This window comes from Marmota flaviventris, chromosome 7, assembly GCF_047511675.1.
Source record: "Marmota flaviventris isolate mMarFla1 chromosome 7, mMarFla1.hap1, whole genome shotgun sequence".
In the NCBI taxonomy this organism is placed as follows: Eukaryota; Metazoa; Chordata; class Mammalia; order Rodentia; family Sciuridae; genus Marmota; species Marmota flaviventris.
Window position 1 is genome coordinate 1,890,186 of NC_092504.1, and position 24,078 is coordinate 1,914,263.

At 49.6% G+C, this 24,078-nt stretch overlaps 1 protein-coding gene across 6 annotated transcripts in view; it reads left to right on the plus strand.

Annotated features, from left to right (window-relative positions):
• The window catches only part of Nsd2 (nuclear receptor binding SET domain protein 2), a 77,712-nt gene that overhangs the window by 31,642 nt on the left and 21,992 nt on the right, over positions 1-24,078 (plus strand). For 5 of the 6 annotated variants that reach the window (XM_071614084.1, XM_071614088.1, XM_071614086.1 and 2 more), the window contains 6 exons: positions 1,926-2,092; positions 2,536-3,018; positions 8,452-8,596; positions 11,775-11,893; positions 14,491-14,572; positions 15,842-15,966. In XM_071614084.1, the coding sequence (XP_071470185.1) occupies positions 1,926-2,092; positions 2,536-3,018; positions 8,452-8,596; positions 11,775-11,893; positions 14,491-14,572; positions 15,842-15,966 (1,121 nt within the window). Of the gene's footprint in view, positions 1-1,925; positions 2,093-2,535; positions 3,019-8,451; positions 8,597-11,774; positions 11,894-14,490; positions 14,573-15,841; positions 15,967-18,026; positions 23,027-24,078 lie in introns of those variants that run through there. The other variant, XM_071614089.1, reaches the window with a different exon arrangement.

Sequence of the window (24,078 nt, forward strand, 5' to 3'; positions counted from 1 at the left end):
ACTTGGATTATATAAATATTATTTGATGAAAAGTTGTGTTCTATAGTTACATTTTCTTTCTTGGACAACCTTTTGTTTTTCCTGGAGTTATTGCTTTCTTAAAAAACTATGTACTCGGGCTGGGATTGTAGCTCAGTGGTAGAGCACTTGCCTCTCACACATAAAGCACTGGGTTTGATCCTCAGCACCACATAAAAATAAATAAATAAAAATAAAGACATTGTGTCCATGTACAAATAGAAAACAAGACAAAACAAAACAAACAAACAAAACAATAAAACAAGAGCAGCAAGAACTGGTGTCTGAGCCCCTCTTTTCTGCCCTTTGGCTTGTCTCTGAACCCTGGGCTGTGACCAGGACTCTATGTGGAGGTGTCCCTGTCTTTCCTCTGTGGGCCTTGGAGCGCCCTTCTTCCCTTGCCTGCTGCGCTCTTGCCCTTTGGCATGGGCACCCTTTGCTGAGTGGCATGTGGTGCTGTGCTCGTCTGTGCTCTTTTGCGGTTGGCCTCTTTGCTCATCTGTCCTGTGGTGCTGGGGTCCAGCCAGGCAAGCGTTCCCACCCACTGAGCTACGCCCCGGTCTCCAGGTATGTTTTGGGTATCCTCCGAGAGTGTGTATAGGAGGTACATTTGAGTCCCTGCCGTTCAGATCAAGCTGGTTTTCTGTCCTCATGCTTCATTATGGTTTAGCTAGGTATGGAGTTTTGCATTAAGAATGATTCCCCTCAGAGAGTTGAAGGTTTTACTCCATTTTTTCCTAGAATACAGAGTTTTGGGCCACCATCCTCCCCATCCCCAGATACTGGGGATTGAATCCAGGGTGCTGTACCACCGAGCTATACCCTGGTCCTTTTTATTTTGAGATAAGGTCTTGCTAAGTTGCTGAGGCTGGCCTCAAACTTTGATCCTCCCACCTCAGCCTCCTGAGTCACTGGGATGACTGGCTTTTGTGGGAGATCTTTGTCTACCCAGCCTTCTTGATGAATTGTATTTTTGTAGTTGGCTATTTCCTTTTCTGTGTCTCATTTTGTAGCATTTTTTAGGTGTTTCTCTGGGTGTCTTTTCTGTCTTGCCCCATGTCTGTGGCCCTGCTGAGGCTGCTCAGGACTTCCTGTGTGTTTGACCTCCTTGAAGTGGAGGTGTCCCTAATCCCGAGTGCTCTGTCTGGGGCCTGTGTCAGAGCACAGTGTGTTGAGCACTGCCTGCAACCGTAAGTGGGAGACTCTGGTTTCTGGCCTGGCAACAGCCACACAGTGGGACGTTTCTAAGACATCATGCAGAGACTTTCCTTGGTGTTTCATTCCCCAGGAACTCTGCTTTGGTTTCCTGTGGCCAACCCAGTGCATAAGGGGACAGTCTTCCCTCCCTCCCTCCCTCCCTCAGCCCAGAGACCTGCCCTCCTGCTGGCTTACCTGTTCCAGCTCTCACTCCACCTCAGCAGCATCTGCCTTGGGTTTGGGGGCCAGTGGTCTCTTTGTTCACCTGGCTCCTGGCTGTGTTGTGGCTTCTTCCTGTACCTGAGAGTGACAGCAGTGGGTGTCTGAGGGCGAAGCTTTGCTGTGGTTGCAGTGTTCTCAGAGGCTGCGTGCCCTCTCTCCAGGCGCAGTGAGCAAGGGATGGCCAGCTGTCAGGACGGGTGGGTCGTGGACCCTGCCCCTGGCCAAGCCCCTTGCTGCTGCTCTGCCCTCTCTGGTTGTCTGGTACCTCGAGGCCTTGAGAGGCAGCAGGTGAAGGAGCACCCGTCCTCCCCTTTCTTCCCAGCAGCCTGTGCTCCCTCTGTTTTTGTCGGAGCATGGTGGGCACAGGAAGCCAGGGCTCCCTCTGTGGCCAGTGGGCTCGCGTGAACAGCTTCAGAGTGACAGTATGCTTTGCCTAGTTTCATCCCAAGTTTTAATATTGATGTTCTAATGTTTTGTCTTAAAATCAGGTCAGAAAAAAAGTGCACGCCAGTATCACGTACAGTTCTTTGGTGATGCCCCAGAGAGAGCTTGGATATTTGAGAAGAGCCTCGTAGCTTTTGAAGGAGAAGGACAGTTTGAAAAATTATGCCAGGAAAGTGCCAAGCTGGCACCCACGAAAGCTGAGAAAACCAAGGTGATAGACATTTTTTTCACATACTTTCAGTCCACGTTTTATCATTTAAGTTGTTTGTTTTGAACTTAATAATTGCTTGAAATTGCTTCTTAAATTGTTGTTCACTCTGACCAAATATACTGTGACATTTGGCAGGTGACAAACTTGCAGACAACTTATTTCTCCTTTACTCATTTGTTAACTCCCATAAATAACTTGTTTTATATTTTTTTATTATCCTTTATGTGTATATAGCTTACATAAGTTAATACAATTGGAATTGATTTCTAGTTTAAAGAAACAATAGTTATTGGCTCAGTTCTGTTTAAAAATCCTCTAAGTTAATTGTTAATCTAAGTTATCATTTCTGATTTCTAAATGTATCTGAACTGTAAGTCTCTTTTAAAGTCAGCTACCTTTTATGTCTCTGCAAAACTCTTTTAATGTCTTTTGCTTCTTTTCAGCTGTTGAAGCCTATTTCAGGGAAACTGAGGGCCCAGTGGGAAATGGGCATTGTTCAGGCAGAGGAAGCCGCAGGCATGTCCGTGGAAGAGCGGAAAGCCAAGTTCACCTTCCTCTATGTGGGGGGCCAGCTGCACCTCAACCCACAGGTGGCTAAGGAGGCTGGCCTTGCTGTGCAGACCTCCGGAGAAATGGCAGCGTCCACAGGGCCCAGTGAGGAAGCTGCCGCAGACCCTGGGCCCATGAGAGAGGAGGGTGTTCCTATGAAGAGAAGGCGGAGAGTCAAACGGTCCAGCTCTGCGGAGCACCAGGAGAGCGACCCTGGCACAGAAAAGAGTTCTCCTCAAAAGATGGTAGAGGCCGACCCCAAAAGAGGAGTGGGTTCTCCTCCTGGGAGGAAAAAGGCCACGCCCTCTACTCCAAGGAGCAGGAAGGGAGATGCAGCTGCCCAGTTTTTGGTCTTCTGTCAAAAGCACAGAGATGAGGTCAGTATTCAGATGGGTTCTGAGGTGTGCTTCATATGCCTGAGTTTCCAAGTTGGGGGGCATTCCTGTGCATGGCTGGCTGCTGCTTGGCTGTTGGGCAGCAGCAGCCATTTTGACCCCTTGGGACCAAGACTGCCTGCCTTTGCCCCTGGGTTGCTGCCCATGTTCCTTTCAGGGGGTGGGCTTCCCTGGGGCACTCTTGGCCTCAGCGTCTAGCTCCAGGTGAGCCTTTGCTGTAGATGGCTGTCCTGAGGCTTCTGGCGTGGCCCTGGTCACCTGTGAAGCTGACGTCTCCACATCGGAATGTTGAGGACGTATCCTACGGTGTTGGCACGGGCTGCAGTAGATAGTGAGTGAAGCACTTACAACCTGCTTGGTGGTTCTGATAAGGCACAGGATCTTTGGTTCCACCATAAGGAATTGAGACTCCCGGTTTGGTGGTGTGGTCACGTGAAGTGAGTGGGTTCTAGTCTAGAACCTGAAGCCTTCTTATTGTAGTGTTCTTTGTGACTTCACTTTCTCAGGAACTTTCTGTTCAGGAGTCCACACCTACATGGTACCTGAGGTTCCAGTGGGAAGCAGAGTCCTCCCCAGGCACTGTCCCTGGGTGTGTGGTCAGTGCCTGCTCCTTGGCAGGCGGCTCAGCACAGAGTGGGGCATGAGGAGCTCTAGGGATATGTAAATGGCGTTTGTGTCCCTGCCCAGGAGTTAGGATCTTCCAGAGAAAACATCTGAGCAGTGCCTCTCCAGAAGGACTGGTAGGGCTCTTCTCAGGAGTGAAAGTCAAAGTTCAGGACAGAAAATCCGTCACTGTGATTCTCTGTGTAGCAGATTAATCGACCGTCTGCACTTATGGAGCAAAGACGTTTGGTGCAAGTCAGCTTTGTGATGAAAAAAGGAGTGGAAGGGAACTCTCTGAGTCCATTGAAGTGTCAGATGTCCTTGCAGGGGTCCTCCGATGGCGGTACCGAAGCCCCACTAACAGCACCAGTGGGACTGCTTGCTTCCTTCCCCATGTACTAGGAGATGCATGCGGCAGTGCGCAAGGCAAGAGGGAGCCGAGAGGCAGGTGGTGAAGGAAGGCGAACGGGGCTGGCTTGCTGAGCTCCCTGTGGGAGATGCAGGAAGTCTTTAAGGTTAGTAGGAGTTCACCAAGGCTGTGGACATGATATCACTGCCTGAGGGCAGCAACAAAGAGGAAATATAGTGTTTAAAAAGAGGAGACAAGATTTGCGTTTCCGAGGAACAGATGTGTGGAATGGTGTGTGGCTTTGGAGAAACCTAGATGTATTCACCGCTGGGCAGGTCAGGATTCTGCAGCTGTTGGCTCCCTCTTATAATCTACAGATTCAGTGCTGACACAGCGAGCCTACCAGTGTGAGCCATACTAATGTGGCCAGAGGGCCGCCTGACTAGACAGGGAGTTCTGTTGTGAAGATGTTGACACTAATGCTGGGGACACATAGGGCGGGGACACCATCCAGAACAGGGCCTAGGAGTAGACTTCCAAGTGGTGGAAGTGCATGGGAAAGAGCTGCAGGCCAACAGGGTGAGATGGCTGCTCTGGACACCACTCTGGGACCCTGGGCAACTTAAGAAACTCAGCAGACCTGGGGAGAAGAGAGCTTTTGAGTAGACCGGCCAGTGCTGACAAGTTGGGGTGTGAACATCAGAGGGTGGCCTCAAGAGTAGCCTGAGGGTGCAGGTGCTGCAGCATTTGCCTCTGGAGTCCAGAAGCAAAAGGAAGCCCTTGAGTCAACGTGACTGGGGATGGGGGACAGGGGACGGGGGCGGCTGTGGGAGGTGTGTGCTTTGGGAGGAACGGCTGTCCTCAGTGGCACAAGTGTGATCTCAATTACCTGTGGCTTAGGAGGCACTTGGTGGTTTCCATGCTCTTGTGGTATGTCGGAAACAGTTTAGTAAAGATGCAGAAGCAGCTGCTGTGCGCTTGCTACCTGTCAGTGCAGACTCGTACCTGGTGCTCAGGATGCTCCACGGTTTACCTCATCCTGTTTTGTGGCTGACTGCACTGAGGCCACAGGTGAAAGCCTCTCCTTTACTAGTGGCATTGCAGGCAGGAAGCAGAATCGGACATGGCCCTGACTGTGCACATGCATGCTTGAGCTCAGAGCCCACAACTGTCGAGCCACAGGAACTCCTGGCTTTATCATGGATCTTGGCCTGATGAACCACCCCAGTTGAAAATTCCATGCGTGGAAGTGCACTGAGTGTGCCTTACCTGCCCAGCAGGCTGCTCTGCCTCGTGATGCACAGTGGTGGCATTGGTTTCTCTCACCAATGAGAGCCAACCGAGCGGCACTCACTGCTGCTGCCCTGCATGGCGAGAAAGGGCTGTACAGAACGTTGCCATCCTGGAACTCATTAGAATTCAAAGTTCACAGCATGATTTCTACTGACACCATGGAAATGGGAAAGATCTTGGTCCCAGTCTGTCCGGATGTGGCCTTGTTAGGTGGATTTGAGTGCGTGGCCCTTGCTTTAGCAGCCCAGGCTTCTGGCGAAGATGCTGTCCATGTTCCCCTGAAGCGTCTAAGCTGGAGAGAGGTGAAGAGCAGAGACAATGAGCACCTGATGTAGGGAGGGTTCTATTGCCATTTGCCTGTGGTTCCTGCCACAGAGCTCTGTGAACACCCCTCACAGTGACCTGGTAGCTGAAACCTGCTGTGGGTGCTGTGGAGCCAGTGGGGAGTGCTGGGAGGAGCATGAGCCTTCTGGGGACTGCCCACTGTGTTGCTTGCAGGAGGTTGGGTGAGAGATGAAAGTGCAAGAGAAGCAGCATGGAGTCTTGCGGGATCTTTGAAGTCCTCGTGGAGTTGTGTCGGGTTCCCAGCGACAAAAACACTCAGGGTCACTCCAGGGGAACTGGGCTGCGCAAAATAACCACACAAGAGACAGAGACACCTTTTTATTTTGGAGGTCCTGTGACGGCTTCTCTGACCTTAAAGGGTCCACAGAAAGAGAGTGCATGCTGACCCTTTTATTGAGGAGAAGCCATTCAAATGAGGCAAGGGGTCAGTTTCAGGGGGCTGAGTCTAGCTTCCTGAGTCTGCTGTCAGCAGGTTAACTGACACCTAGGTAGGCCACACCCAAGGGCACAGTAAGAGAACGGGACACACAAATGGTGTTTCCATGGAACTTTCTGTTCCATACAGGGCAAGGGGTAATATTATAAAGGAACAGGTGAGCATAGCTCCACCCATGGGGCTGCGGGAAGGCATACCTGTGCTTGAAGACACATTTGTTACATTTTTACTGCTCTCAAGATGGGGGCTGCCGTCTACAACCACTTGAAAGTAGCCAGATCAACCTGTACACTTGGAAAAATGAGAATTCATACCCCATTTGATTCAAATGTATGATATGTCAAGATCATTGTATTGTCATGAGCAACTAATTTAAAAAAAAAAAAGAAAGTGACCAGATCACTGGAAGTGACCACATCACTGGAAATGACCACAGTGCCTCAAACCAATCAGGAGAGGAAAATGCTGGTCACATGATGTGGAGGCCTCCCAAAGAGTCATGGGGGCTTAACCCCAGGAGTGGACAGGGCTCTAGCCTCTTTGGCTTGGGAATGTCAAGGAGATAGATGTACAGGATCAAGATCCGGGAGGTTGATTGCTGAAATTCAGATCTGTGCATGTGATGCTCTGGATGGAAGTGGATAAATAAAGAATGTTGAGTGGTGCAGGATGACAAGCAGGAGGAAGGTGGCCTTGGGGGGACTCAGGAGTCTTGTTTAGTGAGGCAGCTGGGAGCACAGCACGATCTGTGCTGAGGACGCTGGGGCAGGTATGGGTGGCCAAGGAGGGCATTGTTGGCCACGTGGTTGTGCCTGCGGAGCTGACGCGCAGCACAGAAGCCTTTGCTGGAGGAAGGTTGAGATCTTGGTGCCTGCTGAGCTGGGAGGGGTGAGCTCATGCAGCAGGTGAGGCTGCAGGCAGACGGACAGAAAGCCATGCCTAGCCAAGGGGAAGACACCCAAGTCAAGTGACAGGATTGGTGTGAGTGGGGCAGGGAATGCCCAGGCACGGGTAGGAAGAGAGAACCCTTGTGGTGCCTTGGAGCCAGAACCAGACTTGAAACTGTAGAAGGTGTCCTTGAGGTGAGAGGTTGCAGGCTGTCAGGCTAGGTGTGTCTGCAAGTTGCTACTCCCCTTCATTTGGAAAGGTGATATGGGGACGTGGTGGGGCTGTCCCTGTCTAGTTAACAGGCTGTAGCAGAGCAGAGGTTGGGAGGGGAGTGGGAGAGTGGATGGAGGAGGGCATGGTTTGTGTTTGGAGGCAGGTACGGGTATTGACTGGGCAAGTGGTAGATCCAGGTGATGATGGCAGCCAGCTAACATTTATGCTCTGAATGCGGACGCTGCTCACATTCTACACCTTCACTTGCCTGTGTTCACAAAAGCCCAGCGCCCAGCATTGGAATCCCATCTGGTCCCAGAAGTGGTGGTAGGGCTCTGCTGGTCAGAAAAGTGTCATCCTGGGGCCCTGCCATCCATGAGGTCTCTGTCCCAATGGTGTTGCAGTGTGAAAACAACCCCAGGCAGAAAGGCAACACCAGCTTGTGACTGAGTTCCCATGAAGCTTTTTTTTTTTTTTAAGAATTTTAACTTCAATTTAATTTATTTATTTTTATGTGGTACTGAGGATGCTGGGGCAGGGGGTGGGTGCTTCACATGTGCTAGGCAAGTGCACCACCACTGAGCCACAACCCCAGCCCCCCCCCCCCCCCATTAAGCTTTGTTTGTGGACACTAATCTTTGAGTTTTCTGTAATTTTTGCATGAAGTGAAATACTCTTCTTTTTTTTAGCCTCTGAAAAAATACAAAAATGAGTCTTAGCTCCTGGTTAGGAGGTCTGGGAGGGGCCTGGGGGTCTGTGTTGCTAGCCAGTCCTAGGGTACTGGTGCTGAGTGGCTGGAGGGGCAGGGAGGCCCTGTCTCTGGGCTGTGCAGTGATGGTCTTGAAGCACTGGGGCAGGAGCAAGGAACCCCTCCTTGCTGGACCGCTTTTACTGTTCCTCTGGGGTGGGCACTGGAAGATGGAGCCTGGGTGCTGGGGCCTGAGAGGAAGCCTGGCTAGGGCCTCACTGTAGGCTTGGGGGAAGCGCTTCTGTGGCCTTGCTTCACTACTGACGTCTTGGGGGTATAGAAAACTGACTTACAAATGGATTTAGTGATTTTGGAAAAGTAATGTTTTTATTTATTTATTTTTAACCATTTATCAGTATTCTCAATGAGTCACAACATTAGTTAAGTGTTATTTTTCTTTTAGTTTTTTCTGAGGAAAAGCTCCATGATGCAGGAATAAAAATGCCACATGCTAAGTTGGAAAGGGCTGTACATTTCATCTGTGCAAAGCAGGAGTGAGTTGGTGATCAGGCCTTCTCTGCTCCCTCTGCTTGATCACAGGTTGTTGCTGAGCACCCTGACGCCTCAGGCGAGGAGATTGAAGAACTGCTGAGCTCCCAGTGGAACATGCTCAATGAAAAACAGAAGGCACGCTATAACACCAAGTTTGCCCTCGTGACCTGCACCCCGGCTGAGGAAGACTCTGGTAATGTGCGGCCTGTGTGTGCGGCTGGCCGCTGAACCCCACCCTTGGGGCGCAGGCAGAATGTTCCTGCCATGACATGGCAGCCTTTGCTGTCTGTGCTTTCTTTCTTGTCCTGGAGCTGTGTCTTCTGGTCCTCTGCTGGCCTGCAGGTCCCTTGCTATTGTTCTTGGGGAGCAGGTGTTCTGGCCATTGTAGTCACGAAAGAGGTTTTTGTGGGAGAGGACAGAAGAAGGAAGGGAGCCAGGCCATTTCTAGGACCCCAGTCTTGGGGGGCAGGTCTGACTTCAGGCCTGTGGCCTGGCATTGGAGCTGCCCAAGCAGCCCGTCCAGTCCTGACTTGTACTCGGCTCCTCTTGGGCCTGCTTTCGAAGGCTAGGACTCGTGAGGCCCAGAGAGGGGCAGTTCTTGGCTTGTTTGCTTGAGACCTTGCAGGTGAGGGGGTGACGGGATTGACCTTGGATTGTGTGTCTTTTGGTTCCTTCTGGGCTTTCAGTTTAAAAAATAGAAAGTGTTACTTGGGGCAGTGACAAGGTAAAGGAGAGAACAATGTAAGACTTGGAAGACATGCAGTAGTGTCAGGTTTGCGGTCTGTGTGTTCCCAGACTCACAAGTTGTGGAAAACTGCCTTTTTAAAATTTTTTTTTTTCCTGTTATGGGGCTGGGGCTGGAACATGGGGCCTGCCACATGCTAAGTATGTGCCCTACCACTGAGCCATGTTCCTAAACCTTTCCATTTTATTTAGAGACAGGGTCTTGCTGAGGTTCTTAGGGCCTCACTAAGTTGCTGAGGCTGGGCTAGAAACTTGGATCCTCCTGTCTCAGCCTCCTGAGCTGCTGGGATTACAGGTGTGCACCACAATGTTTGACTGAAAACTGCCATCTTAATGTAAAAAAAGGCATGATATCTTTGGGTATCAAGAAAAAGTATAGAGAATTTGCATCTGTCAAGGTTCATCATTGAGGAGTTCTGGAGCAACCAGACATAGTGCTGCAAGACTCAGCTGACAGGAGGTGCAGGCCCTGTGAGCTGGGCTGTGCAGGAGTGGCTCCTCTATGCTGGCAGTGATCACACAGGCACAGTGGCACCTCCTTCCCTCACAGATTCTCCACATCAACTGACTGTGTTGGTCTGGCCTTTTGTTCACGCTGCTTGGTGTGTGCTGCAAGGGCTGCAGCTTAGAACCCAAGACACACAGGGTCTGCGTGTTGGCCCTAGAGGTAAGCTGGCTGCCTCTGCAGCAGACACTGCTTGAGAGGAGTGCTTGTGCGCAGGGGTGCCGTATTTAAAAAGGAGCTGGGCTTTCCCAAAGCCAGAGTTGCTCATCCTTAAAGAGTGAGTAAATTTGCCTGTGTGTCACTGTCTGCCACTTGGGCTTTCCCTGAGCACTGGGTAGATAGTAAGGGTGATGGTGGGTTTCCATCACAGTGTCCATCAGGAGCATGCTCTCTTTGGGTGCCCTTGAACTCTGGCTTCCAGGGGAACCTGGTGCCGCCCAGAGCATGGTGTGCCATCGCTGTGTGCCAGTTGTCCCACTGTTTCACTGTGGACTTCACGTGGATGCCATGTTATTCGCTTCCATGAACAGTTGCTGCCGCCTCATCCCAGTGGAGGGGCGGTGCTGACGATGTGCTCGTGGACAGGCCCAGGAGCTTGCCTCCTGGTGGGAAGATAGGTATAGGAAGATGCTGCTGCTTGCATTTGAACGAGGCTCAGTGGCAGACCTGCTAGGGAGGTTCTGGCAAGTGGGGCAGACTGGGCTTCATTGTGCTTGTGCTCAGGCTGTGACTTTAAGACCCTGCTGTCCTCTGCTTTGTAGGCCTGTTCCCATGCAGACTTCATGGCCAGCCCAAGTCTGCTGAGGGACAGAACTGGGCCCTACTGCATAGCCTGCAGCTGGAGGTGGGCAGCTTGTGCACTGGCTGCTCAGCACCCCATCCTGGCTTGCCACTCTGTTGCTGTTTTGGCATGTGGGGCCTCTCTGGTGCCTCCTCCAGAGGCCTGCTTTTCGCTAGGGGGCTGAGTACCCCGTGCTGGTGTTGTGTCCTAACAGTGAGTTTGAGGGTGACAGTGTCCTGAAGAAGTTGATGAGAGTCTGTTAATAAGAAATCCTGAACCTCTAAAAATAAACACTGGCACATTCAAGCTGGTTGTCTCCAGGGTCTGCGCTTGTGTTGTCCACCTGATTTGTTTTTAGGCCAGTCCTGTTTGCACATCTTCTTGGGAATTAGTGATATCCTGAGACATGACTGTGTGGATAGTCAAGCACACACGTAGAAAATGTGTGGCAGGCACAGAGTGCACACCTGTAATCCCACCTGCTCAGGAGGCTGAGGCAGGAGGATAGCAAGTTTAAGACCAGACTCAGCAACCTTGTGAGATGCTGTCTCAACATAAAAAATATTTAAAAAGGGCTGGGTGTGCTGGTCGTGGCACACACCTTTAATCTCAGTGGTTTGGGAGGCTGATTCAGAAGGATGGCAGGTTCAAAGCTAGCCTCAGCAACTTAGCGAAGCCCTGAGCAATTTAGCAAGACCCTGTCTCTAAATAAAAAATAAAGGGCTGAGGCTGTGGCTCAGTGGTAGAGCGCTTGCTTAGTACCTGTGAGGGACTGGGTTCAATCCTAAGCACCACATAAAAATAAATAAATAAATAAAATAAAGATATTGTGTCTATCTACATCTAGAAAAATATTTTTTAAAAAAGAGTTAAAAATAAAAAGGGCTAGGAATATGGCTTAGTGGTTAAGTGCCTGTGGGTTCAATCCCTGGTACTAAAAAGAAGAGAAAGCCTTTGTAGATAAAAATGTAGTGGTGTACTTAGATGTTCTGTAAGAGAATGCATAAGTGGTAGCAGATTGTTCTAAAGTTCACTGGGTATTCTCTCAGTCTTTGAATGTTAGTAAGCAAATACTGGGTTATGTATAAATTTAATACTCCAGTAGGTTAAAATAAAATGATAATAAGTACAAATATGATAAATCTCTAAGGTATATTTTCAGTCCCCAAGTGTTTTGGTATAAGGAGATTCTGTATGTGAAACATAGGACCTGGGGATTTCAGAGTTGCTGGAAACTTCCCCTAGGGTGGCTTGCACGTGCACTGCCCTGGCCAGGGTCCTGTACTTCGGAGAGCAGCACATGGAGTTTCTCACGTGCATTTCCCCATCTCCTATTTCAAGGTAACATTAACGGGAAGAAAAGAACCCACACAAAGAGGACGGAGGACCCTTCAGAAGATATTGACATTGAGGATGTTCCCAGGAAAAGACTCAGGACAGACAAGCACAGTCTCCGGAAGGTAAGTATGTTCCAGGTTTGCCTGGCCCCTGGGAAAGTGTGGTTCTTGGGGCTTGGGAGGCAGGCAGAGGCTCTCTGAGCTCCCTGTGCTGCTCAGCGTCTAAGCCTGCTCTTTTTCCAGAGCCCTGGGAGAAGGCTGCTGAAGAAAGCAGTGCCTACCCTCAGGGTGACAGAGATGCTGCCTCTTGGCTGTGGGAAATAGCACCCAAACCCTGGGAGTTTATAAATTGCTTTTAAATTGGATAAAATGACATGTTAAAAATAACTCTTGAAGGGCTGGTGTTGTGGCTTAATGATAGAGCGCTTATCTACCATGTGTGAGGCCCTGGGTTCGATCCTTAGCACCACATAAAGATAAATAAATAAAGGTATTATGTCCATTTACAACTAAAACATTAAAAAAAAAACAACAACAAAAAAAAACTCTCGGGCTGGGGATAGAGCTCGCTGGTGGTGCACTTGCCTGGCACAGTTGAGGGCCTGGGTTCTATCCCCAGCATCATGTAACTGCAGACTCTTGTCTGTTGGACTTAATGTTCAGTGTTCAGTTGTTCAGTGAGCTGATATGAAAATCCATTAGAGATGTATGTTAAACTTCAGTGAAAACTAAAAGAATCTGACCCAGCGCAGTGGCCATACCTGTTATCCCAGCAATGCAGGAGGCTAAGACAGGAGGATTGCAGGTTCAGGGCCAGGCTCAGCAACTTACTGAGGCCCTAAGCAACTTAGCAAGACCCTGTCTCAAAATAAAAAGGCCTGAGGGTGTCACTCAGTGGTAGAGTACTCCTCAGTTCAACCCCAGTACCAATAAATAAATAAATAAATAAACAAATAAACAAACAAATAAATAAATAAATCAGTTAAAGAATCCGTTCCAGGCATTGAAATCATGTTTCAGGAACCTCTTGAGTCTGTTAGTAATTCATGATACTGTTTACTCAGTGGGGGTCCTAGGCAGTGTGGGCAGTACTGATGCAACCTAAAGGGGGCAGTTGGCCCGCTGGCAGCCCCAGGCCCTGTACCCCCGTGTCCCACATCTGTCAGGGTCAGAGCTTGCCTCAGCCCTGGCAGGGAGCTGAGGAACAGCAGCTTGCTGTGCCTGGGGGCAGACGTGAGTCCTTTTCTAGCAAGGCCTGCCTCGGCCATCTCCAACGTCAGTTGGCTGTTTCTTTAAACTGAGTTTAGACAGACTTTGTACTTTAAATTTTAATTCACATTTACTCAATAATGGTTCTGACAGAGTTGTATATTTATGATTTGGAATACAGCTTGATACTGTATTATGCTGCCCTTTTTGTTTTGTGTTACTTGGAAGAATGGAAAATAATCTTTCCTGTCAGACTGCTGGGCCACGTCGGCGTCTCAATTCTTAAAGTGTGTGTGCAGTTCAAGGGAGCAAGCAGGGGCTGCTTTACTTTCCTGGCCAACACAGTGTTCTCAGTGCCCATCAACAGTTGGGACCAATTAGTGATCAGGTGTCCAGCTTAAGCTGGCTCACATTCTCTGGGCGTCACTGAGGTTATCAGGAAGTGCATACTTAATATCTTCTCTGGACGCCAGCTCTAAAGCAGTTTTTTTTTTTTTTTAAATACCTTTATTCTATTTAATCATTTGTATGTGGTGCTGAGGATCAAACCCAGGGCCTCATATGTGCTAGGCAAGCTCTCTACCACTGAGCTGTAGCCCCAGCCCCTAAAGCGGTCTTTACTGGTGATCATACTGAAATTGGTTGCTTTGAAATATTTGTGTAAATAATATACCTAAAAAAACCTATGGCCCTGAACTTTTGAAATATGAAGGATCACATCAAGTAGCCAGATGGGATGTTTTCTCTGAAACTATAGCTTAGGAAATTGTACACGATATAAAACAAAGTAGTGGTGTGTCCTCTGTCAGATTTTCATGAACCTGAGCACATTCATGTCATTCCTAATATGCATCGATTATGTTTCGTGTGGCAGGCACAGGGCACAGGTGTGGGCCAAGCCTCCTTGAGAGGTGGACCCAGCAGGCAGTCCTTCCTTGGGGTTCAATCCCCAGGACCAAAAAAGAAAATGTGTTTTGTTGATGTTTTTTTTTTTTTTTTTTTTGCTGGAGTTTACTGGGTCTTGGGAATTTATCTCAAAATTGGAGGTCCTCATTGTAGTGTTGTTAGACTAGTCCTCTCGGCACTGATGAGCCAGGTGGGTTGACTTGAGGTGATTGGACCTCTGGGGTGGAAGGCTAGGTTTCTTCAATGGACACCCTGCTTGGGTTCAGTGGGAAGTGCAGACAGCAAGGGTAGGGTACCTCGTGGGAGGCATCTGAAGGGAGCAGCCACAGCAGACCTGGGCAGGGCCCTGCACCTGCCCTGCAGGCAGCTGTCGGAGTTGGGGTGCAGAAAGAGGAAGTCCAGAGAGGAGAAGCCAGAGATGGGGTGGCCATAGGTGGGACACACTTCCCAAGGAAGTGGGGTGTGGGACATACTTCCCAAGGAAGAAGTTTCCATTGTACAAGTTTTCAGCAACCTGTGTTCATTCACATTAGGAGACGTTTTTCTTTCTTTTCCTTTGTTCTCCCTTTTTCTTTCTTTCTTTCTTTTTTCTTTCTAAATGACAGAGAGAGACGACCACTGACAAAATGGCCAGAGCCAGCTCTTACAGGGCCACGGAGGCAGCCTCCTCGCTCAGGAGCCAGGCAGGTAATGTGCTTAGGTCTCTCTGATACCTGGGCAGGTGGGTGAGCAGGGGTCCTCAGTGAGGGGGCCAGAGGAGAGGAGTGCTGGGTGAGAGGAACCCCGGGCAACCTCAGAGGGACCATGGGGCGAGAAGGGAGAGGTACTCATGCTGCTGACCCAAGCCCCTTGACATGTGAGTTTTAAGGCTTAACGCACGGTTAACTAAAGTCACTTTTCTGCTGATTTTTACTTTACTTTATTGTTTGAAATTTTACTGGAGGAGTGATTTAAGCCAGAATTTTTCAGATTTCTTACTTGATGGCACTAGTTGTTGCCAAAAGCCATCCCTCGAGGACCCCGAATCTCTGTTCACCTTAGCTAAGAGTAAAAGTCATTACTGGTTGCTTGTTTGTCACATGTTAAAGAAGTCAGCTTAATGCTGGGTGGGGTGGACACACTTTGTGATCCCAGTCCCTCCAGAGGCTAAGGAAAGAGGGTCGAAAGTGCAAGGCCAGCCCAGGCATCTTGATGAGACCCTGTCTCAAAATTTGAAAAGGGCTGGGATACAGCTCAGTTGGAGAGTGTCCTGGGTTCAATCCCCAGTACCAAAAAATAAAACTGCTTATCAAAACAAATTTTGAAAGGGGTAATCACACCACCTTTACCTTTTTCATTAATTATATTATTGAAATCTGCCTGACAGTTTATCAGAGGTGGCTAACCATCTTCAGCTCCTGGGAGAATAAGCCTGAGGAAGTGAAGACTGGCAAAGCCGCTTTCCCTGAATTGTGTGAGGTGCTTTGCTGGCTTTTGAAAATGAGTTAAATAGCCTGTCTCTTTAAAGAACATGTGCAAACAGCAGAAACTCTCAGTGTGACTAGGGGGCCCTTGGTGATAGAAAGGGGACATTACTTTCAAGTATACTGACGGTGTTGTTGTCTGTTAACTGCTTTAGAGGTTTGCACTGAGGTTTTTGTGGATGAGATGACATGTCTGGAATTTGCTCCAGAATACTCTGTCAAGGGGACATGGCGCAAGGTGTGGATGGAGTTCTCTGGCCTTGGCCTGATGGTTCGGGGGCCTGGTCTTGGGGACCTGGTGTTCACTGTACAGTTTATCTGCTTTTATTTACATTCGGATTTTTCCATGATAAAAAGTTAAGCCCTTAATATGACAAAGGGACCCAGAAGAGTCTCTGTAGAACTTCATTTATTTGAGGGGTAATTTTATAGCAGCAAGAGGCTGAGGGTTTAAGATTTCAAACATTACTTAATAAACAAAACTATTTTTCAGCAACAAAAAATCTGTCTGATGCTTGCAAACCACTGAAGAAGCGAAACCGGGCTTCCGCAGCAGCATCTGCAGCTCTCGGGTTTAGCAAAAGCTCGTCTCCTTCTGCGTCCTTGACCGAGAACGAGGTAAAATGATGATGATGGGACCCTGTATTCCCGGGAAGGCTGTGGTTACAGGTTGAGTGAGAGTGAAGGTCAGGCTCGGCGAGCACATAGCAGTGCTCTCCATGGGGGCGCATTGAGGGCCTAACTCAGAACACGCACAGGAGGGACAGTGGTGCTACCAGCTGAGCACATGCGCAGGTGTGAATGTGTGGATGCCCCGCTCTTGAGGCTGTTTCCTTGTCCTTGCAGTCTGTGTTTACCATGCCGTGTTCTGTAGGCCTCACGCTGTCCCTCCTCACATAGGGGGTCCGTCTTGGCTCTCACAGGGCCACTGTTGGCTGAGCTGCTCTTGGCCATGGTGCACTCTGTGGGAGGGGCGAGGGGCTTTCAGGTGCCTGGGGAAGCCACAAGTCCCTTGGTTTTCATGCGTTCCACATCTGGCACCCAGAGGAGAGTCAGAACTGCCACTGTGCCACTGCCTATTTCCTGGGCTGGCAGAGCAGGACAGCAGAGCAGTAGCTGTTCAAGGCTGTTGCTACTGTCATTGTGGCATGACACCTAGAAGGCACTACCAAGTCTGGGACTTTGCCATTGCCAAAAGCTAGCAAAAAGCAGCATTCACAAATGCAGGCCTAGCATTTGTGCTGCAGAGGTGGGCGTGGCCCAGTCTCCGGTGGTTCCCTTCACAGTGCTTCCTTTCCAGTTTGATTTCTTCCCTTGGTCCCTGTGGTTCTGCTTTTCTCCTTGTGGACATGAGTCCTGTTTTTGTATTTGTGAGGAGGTGGTGACCTTAGCTATTATTGGGAAGAGGGTAGTGAGGCGGGACAGGATGGCTTCTTTCTCCTGTCAGTCAGGGATAGCACTGTGGGCCCCTCTGCGGGGCCAGGCAGAGGCTGTGGCGAGGTGCTCACCTGTTCCTTGCTGTATAGACAAACATTCTTTCCTTCTGGAAACTCGGTTCTTCTCAAAGCTTCTGATTAGGAGCTTGCTAGAACCTGGAAAGGCAGATTTTATATAAATCATTTCCCCTTTTTTTTCTTTCTTGCCCAAGTTCAGGTCAGTATCCTAGAAATTAAATGAAAGGTGGCCTGCAATTCCAAATAAGAATATTAAAAACAGAAAGTTTTAGTTCTGTAGGCCCTTTTACTTAAGTTGGTGGTTTTGTTTATAAAACATTTTTGATGAATTTTTCTTATTCTGGTTGACTTTTTGCTGATGTTGGTGTCAGATATGAGAGAGAGAAAAGCATCGAGGCCACTGGAATCCTTTCTGCGGCTCTTGGATGCCAGTCTTGTGCAGGCCAGGCTGGGGTGGTAAGGGTGGAGGTGAGACGGGAGGGCAGCTGGCCGATGTGGTCTCTGTTCTGAGCTCAGGAGACGGAATCTGTGTGTGACTGTCAAGCTGTAGAGGTTGGTCAATGACAGAGCGTATTTATATCACATGTGGAACCTTCCCACACTTGAGGTGACCCAAACTTATGGTGTGCATCGTGCTCCTTATGTGAGCTCACCTGGACTGTGAGGCCTTCTCCAGGAGGTCTCTTTTGTGTGGCTCACAGAGTCACACTGTTGGTTGGCTGGCCCTGGGTGATCGAGAGGCTTGTCCACTGTGCACTCACTCTGCCGAGCCGTGGCCGGCAGCTGCAGGTGTGCAGTGCTACATACTGCTGGTGCTGTAGGGCTGCCTGGAAGCCTGCTGGGCTGGCTCTGGTGTGGTGGCTATGGCCGGGCACCCCACCAGCCCTCGTGAGGGCCGCCTCCCTCTTGCATGTCTATATTTCCTTCCTTTATATTTCAGTCACACTAGATTGGAAAAAAACAAGGTGTTTTCCTAAGATTGGTATCTCAAGACATTGTAGGTCGTGTTGTGGTTTAAATTCTTGACAAATGTGTATGTGGTAAATAAATTTTTATTGGAATAATTATTACATGATTCTACATCACCCCAACGAAGAGAATATATTAAATTGCACACTTGCATGACAACGGCCTGTGAAGGAATTGATGTGATTTGTTTTGTAACTTCATTTCTTATTCCCTTAGTAGAGCAAATTCTTACTTTTTCGCCTTCACTGGTGACAGCTTTTGTGGGAGCCCACATCAGTCAAGTTGGACTTGAACCAGATGCCCTGTACTGCACTTAGAGTGATGTAATGGCCCGAGATGTCTGCCGCGGGCGTGCGTCATCGGCACACTCAGTGACATGCTTGCTCTCACAGTCATTGTGTGGAAGACATATGGTACTCTGTTTTTATTGGCATTAATAAACACATACAGTGAAGAGAACAGATAACACATTGTAAGACCAAGGTAAGAACCTGATCAAGGCCATTGACTCAGTCACGTCCATCTCATGGTAGAGACACCCATACTCCGAGAGCAACGTAGAGTTCAGTTGGGAGGAGGCCCTCGGAGGGCCGCCCCAGAGCTGCAGCAGTGACACTGCCTCAAGGGTCATTTCCCCCAGGTCATAACTCCCTGCATCTTTGTGAACAAATGTCAGCACCCATTGCTCCAGAGACAAAGAGCAAACAGCACACGGAGGGGTCCTCGTCAGCTGTTTTAATTGCCAGTGAAATGCAGTCAGTGCTGTAGATATGAACCCAGTTTCCAGCACAACAGGCAGGAGGCATTTTGAGTCTGTGCTTTTCTATGAACAGTTTTACTATGACACTAGACACAGTAAGTTTTGGGCCAAGTACCATTCACAGTCCATTGTGAACCATCCACCTCTTGACTTGGTGATGGTCACCCAGGGCGCCATGTTGGGCTACTTCTGCCAGCCACCTCGCCAGTCACCTCTGTGGGGCGTCAGCAGCACATGTGTCATGGTCCTGGTGCCAGCCATGCCATGCCCAGTGTCCGCACATTTGCATGGGGAAGCGGCATGGGCCCCAGCTCCTGCAGCAGCTGCGCTGCTCACAGCCAGAGGAACGGGGCCCAGCTGTTCCTGGCCACTCCTCAGATGTGTCTGGCCTGTAATGAAAGTTCCCAAGGAATGCTTTTGTTCCGAACACTAAGTACTGTAACGCATGTAAGCTCTCGGGGTGCTTGGCACCTTGCAAGGATTCAGTGGCTCGCTGTTGTGACAGTAATGGTTATGACAATAAAAAGATGAAATCACCATCATTCCATTTTTATCCAGAAGCATAACTTTTGCCTTGGCATGAACAGTGATCCTCTCAACTACATTATGCATGTGGGGCAATACCGTGGTCTGACAGAAGCTGGGTCTGTGTGGCACATTGGGTGCTGGACTCGGGCTGAGGGCTGGGGGCTGCTTCATGGATCTGCTCAGAGTAGTGGGAGATGTGACCTCAGATAGCCTAGGTGCAGTCTGAGTTTTGGTACCCTTAGAGAACCCAAGGAGCTTGGGTAGACTTAAGAGTGTCAAAACATTAGCCACTGACTTTTAAAATAAGAGAAACACGATGGAATAAAATGGATCTGGTTCAGATGGCGTCCTGCAGTAAGGATGCTGGCCTCAGAGGCTGGGCCCAATGAGGGAGTGCATTTGAAATTGGAGCACGGTGGGTTTTGTGTGGGAAGCCAAGGAGGGGTGCTGTTCTCTGGAAGGGAGGAGGGTGCTGTCCCAGGGATAGAGCAGTGCTCACAGGGCCATATGCTCCTCAGCTGGGAAGACCTTGTGCCCCAGGGACATTAGGAGTTGGCTGTGTAGGTTTAGGGGTAGGGTAGCAGCATCTGCCCTCTAGAGAACAGTCCTGCATGTGGCAGAAGTACCCTGCTTTGAAGACTAGTATTGGTGTTGTGGCAGAGAAGCAGTTTCCTTGGGGTCAGAGGTGGACTTGTTTGAAAGCTCAGGCTTGGACAAGCTGCCAAGAGTACAAAATTCATTATGCTGCGAATTGAACGTGGAATTCCTTTGTTTACTACAACTGTCAGAACAGCAGTGGTACATGTCTGGCCTGAGGACGTTTGAGCTGCCCTTTGTTGAGACGAGTTCTGCTTGTGATCTCGTCTGACTTGCTTCAGACACCCACAGGTCCATGTTTGCCTGGCCAGGGAGGTGGCTCTCGTGCATAAGACGAGCATTGGGAAGTGGTGTGCCAGTGGAGTGTCAGGAATGGTGCTGTGGAGTGCAAGGGTCTGCCGTCCTGCCTGGCTGGCCTTTCTGCAGAGTGCTAGGACATTAAGGGTGGTCCTGGCACTCATTGTATCCATGTTTCCCCACTGAAAGTGGTAACTTCCTGTGTTTTTAAGAGAATGTTCCTGGAAAGCATCGAGAGACCTAGGCCCAGCTTTATCATGAGGAGGTTTCTCCTGGCAGAGGGGCCAGTGATGCAGGAGGGAGCTGGGCAGCCTGCTTCGAGTGGCCCTTCAGGCCCAGGAAGACCCAAATAGGGTCTTAGAGATTGGAAGCCAGCGAGTGAGGAAAGGCAGGAGGAAGCAGCTGCGCTGTCAGTGATGGTTTGTAGTCCCCCATCTCTCGGCCCAAGGGTGTGGCCAGGCAGTGTGTGTGATGCTGGGACCCTCTAAGGGCCTGTCACAGGAACACGCTGAGAAGAAAATTGAGATTGTAGGTTAGCATCTAGCTGCCCAAACAGAAGAGGTTGCCCATGCACACGTGTCAGTCAGGAGGACTGAAAGTGTGTGACCTGAGAAGGGTGTGGTGGCAACCTGGTGCAGCGCAGGACAGAGCCGGGGCCCTGTGGACCTCCCAGTGCTGGAGTGTCAGCAGTTGGAAGGCTTAGTGAGCTTGCTTCATTTCTGAGTCGCTGATTCTAGTGCAGCCTTCTGAACTGGCTGAGCTGAGCCACTGCACACCCTTCTGTCCAAGCAGACGCATGTGCTGGGCCAGGCCAGCCCTTTGGACTCAGTGTGGAACGTGGAGCATTTTATGTTTTAAAACTCAATATTTTTATTACCTTAGTTTAGGAACTCTAGAGGCAGACACAGCAGCTACTGAGGACCTTGCTGTTGCCTCTCAGGCTGTCCCGTGCACCCCAGGCTTCCCAGCATGCCCAGGCTCTGCTCCTCACGGCATTTCAAGTGTTTTTCTTTTAAAGAAATATGCCTATTCCTGGAATTGGGGTGTGGCTCAGTGGCAGAGTGCTCTGTGGCATGCTTGAGGACCTCGGTTCCATCCCCAATACTGCACACACACAGATGCTGACTACTGGGTGTTCTAGGACTTTGGGTAAATGAAATCTATTTTGATTTCCTTGGGTAATATTTTTATCAGAAATGACCGCTAATTGACCTGCCAGTGATGGAGGTGGACCGTCCCTTAGCCAGCGGGAGAGCCTGTGCACTTGTCCTGGAAGGGTGAGGGCTGGAACTCCCAGTGTCTCTGCTGCCTGGGAGTCCCTCTAGCTACCTGGCAGCCCTGTCCTGGTAGGTGCCATGTACCTATGTAGTCCCGTGCTGGATCCACACTTGTAACTTTTCAGGGTTACATGTGGTCCTTGGGTGTTTTACATGTAGCTCTGGCAATGTTTGAAGCACGCTAACCATCCAGGGATATTGATTGGGGTGGACTGGGGTCCTGGCCTGACTGCAGGGATGTTGCTTGGCTGCATGAGCCAAGGCAGGAGGCAGACTGGAGATGGTCTTGTCTGTTCTCAAACCCTCCAGACAAGGCTCAGCCAGCCAGCCCAGCACGCTCACCAGCCTGCTTCCCAGCAGGGCGCGGCCATTACTGAGGCACAGCTGGGACCATTTTAGAGACTCCCTGTGCTTTGGACAAGGCAGGTCTTGAACTAGGAGCAGCAGCCACATGGCCAGCTATGGCCACAACTCCCCTGGGTCCTTGCTGCCCTTTCTCACAGAAGCTGGCGTAGATTAGAAGCTAACGGAGAAGCATGTGATGGCCCTGTGGACTAGAGATCTTTATGTCCTCAGTGACTCACTCTTGGCCCTTACCCTGTCATTTAGGAACAGCTGGGAAGGTTCCAGTCTGTGTAACCTGGAAGGGTCATTTTAACAAAAATTATTTTGAATTCCAGATTTTAGATGACGACTTATTTTAAAATCATTTTAATTCTGCTCTAATATTTCACTGTGATGTTAACTTGGAAGACCTGTTTTGAGATTAGTCCTTTTGATTTAAAACTCATTAAATCTGCTGAGCACAGGATTCCTATCATTTGTAAATCCAAAACACTCTGTGAAAGTACTTAGTAATCAGTTTCTTTTACAAAAGCGTAACTTAAATACAAAAGTAATGTTGGTTTATAGAAATATTTATTGTTCAAGGTCTGTGATTGTATTTCAAAAATGATGTAGTCTTCAATTTGTGAAGGGATTTGTTTTGTCAAAAAATTAAAAACTCACTGTGTGACAGCACCCGGAAGGGGCGGGGCTGTGGTGAGTGAGCCTTCTGTGGCTGTGCTTGCTGGCAGCTGGCGGAAGGCGGTCACGGTCCTGTCCCTGTCCTGTCCCCTTGGGCGGTGCCACATTGCAGGCCCCATGCTAGATGAAGGAGCCTGTGTTCCCTGCCCTGAAGGATGTATTTCTAAGGAGAACAGGCAGCTTGGTACCATCACTGAGTAGAGAGTGGAGAAAGGGTTTTCAGACTCAAGAAAACTTGGGAAGTCAGGAACTGAGCTGCTGGGAGATGGTTGCTGCCCATCTGGCCTGGATGGGTGAGGAGGCGGCAGGAAGGCTGTCCTTTGGGGCGCTGGCTTTTCCTTTCCAGCACTTCCTGTCGACGTGGGAGGGATGGTGGGGGTTGTAGAAGAGCTCTGGGATTGTGGGGCCCATTCAGGTGACATTCACCTCCACAGCTGGCTGTCACCTGGTGTGGAGGCGGAGCCTGCAGCTGCAGGGAGAGGCGCTGAGAGCCAGGGACCCTTCCTACTGGCTGGCGGGGAGGCGGGGTGAGGGCGGGTCTGCCACCTGCCATGGACTGTGATATTGTAAGGTCTGTATTCTGTATGTGGGATTGGGCCCCAGTCAGGAAATGAGCCTCATGTGTGTCATGAACATTTATAATGCCATTCAAATATGTATTTCCTGTTTATTTCCTCAAAACAGACTTTGTTAATTTAGGAGATATCTCCAAGTGGAAACGTGCTAACTTTCTGTAAATCTTAAATAAAAGGTGCTGTTCCTTCCTCTGACCCAGGACTGGTTTGTGTTTTCTGTCTTTCTCTCCATGTATTTTCTCCTTTTTTAGCTTTTAAATTCATTCCAGCCACACTCAGGGAGGAACCGGGTTGGTGGGCAGAGTGCTGGGCTCTCTTCCCGAGGGCTTGCGTTAAAGGCCTTGTTTTTTGGGCTTCGGTTCCCCCACCAGATGGGTCAGCATCTGGCAGCGGTGGGGCTGCTTCCTGATGTCCTGGGCTCCCCCAACACCCACTCCATTCTCACCTCTGAAGTGCTCAGACCCCCACCTGTGACCTCTGTCTGACGGACATGTTGAATTTGGGGTTTGAACTCAGCATTTCAAGTTGCCTGTTTCTGGATGTTGACGTTAAAGAAGTGGGAGGTGAGCTGATGGGCGAGGGACGGGCAGTGGGCCCTGCACTTCCAGCTAGTCAGCCTTCCGGTGACAACCTTAAGACTCGACGCCCTCTAATCTAGTGTTGGTTCATGCTATTCCCATCTTCCTGCAAAAGGTGAGAAAAATGAGTTTTTTGTTGGACTGTTGTCACGAGATGCATCTTAGTGAGGCTCCAGTAGTGGCGTTCAGGGCCCTGTCACTGCTCCATGAGCCAGTCGGAGCCACGGAGGCCCCTGAAAGCAGCCCACCACCTGCCTGCCAGCCAGCCCGCCCGCCCGCCCGCAGGAGCTCTTCTTTCTTTTCTTCTAACCACTCCTGTAGTTTCAGTGAGATAAATTTGGAAAAAGCTCTTAATAAGGGTGTTGAGTCAGTCAGATACCCTGGTGGAGTTGCAGTTTCATTTTTAATGTGGCCCCATTTTAATACCTAGCTTGGTGCTGAAGGAAAAGCAGCAAGACTGTGATGTCTTTATGGTGATTATTGAGGCGTGCAGGGATGCAGTTTCTATTTTGTTCCAGCTCCAAAATTCAGTTTTCAACATTTATTTACCTACCATCAAATACAAAGTGAAAAGTTTTTAAACACACCTGAAATTGATAGACAAGAAGGTCTTCTGTCTTCTCAAACGCTTATTGCTACGGCTGGTCCAGTGAGGGCAAGGTGCTCTGT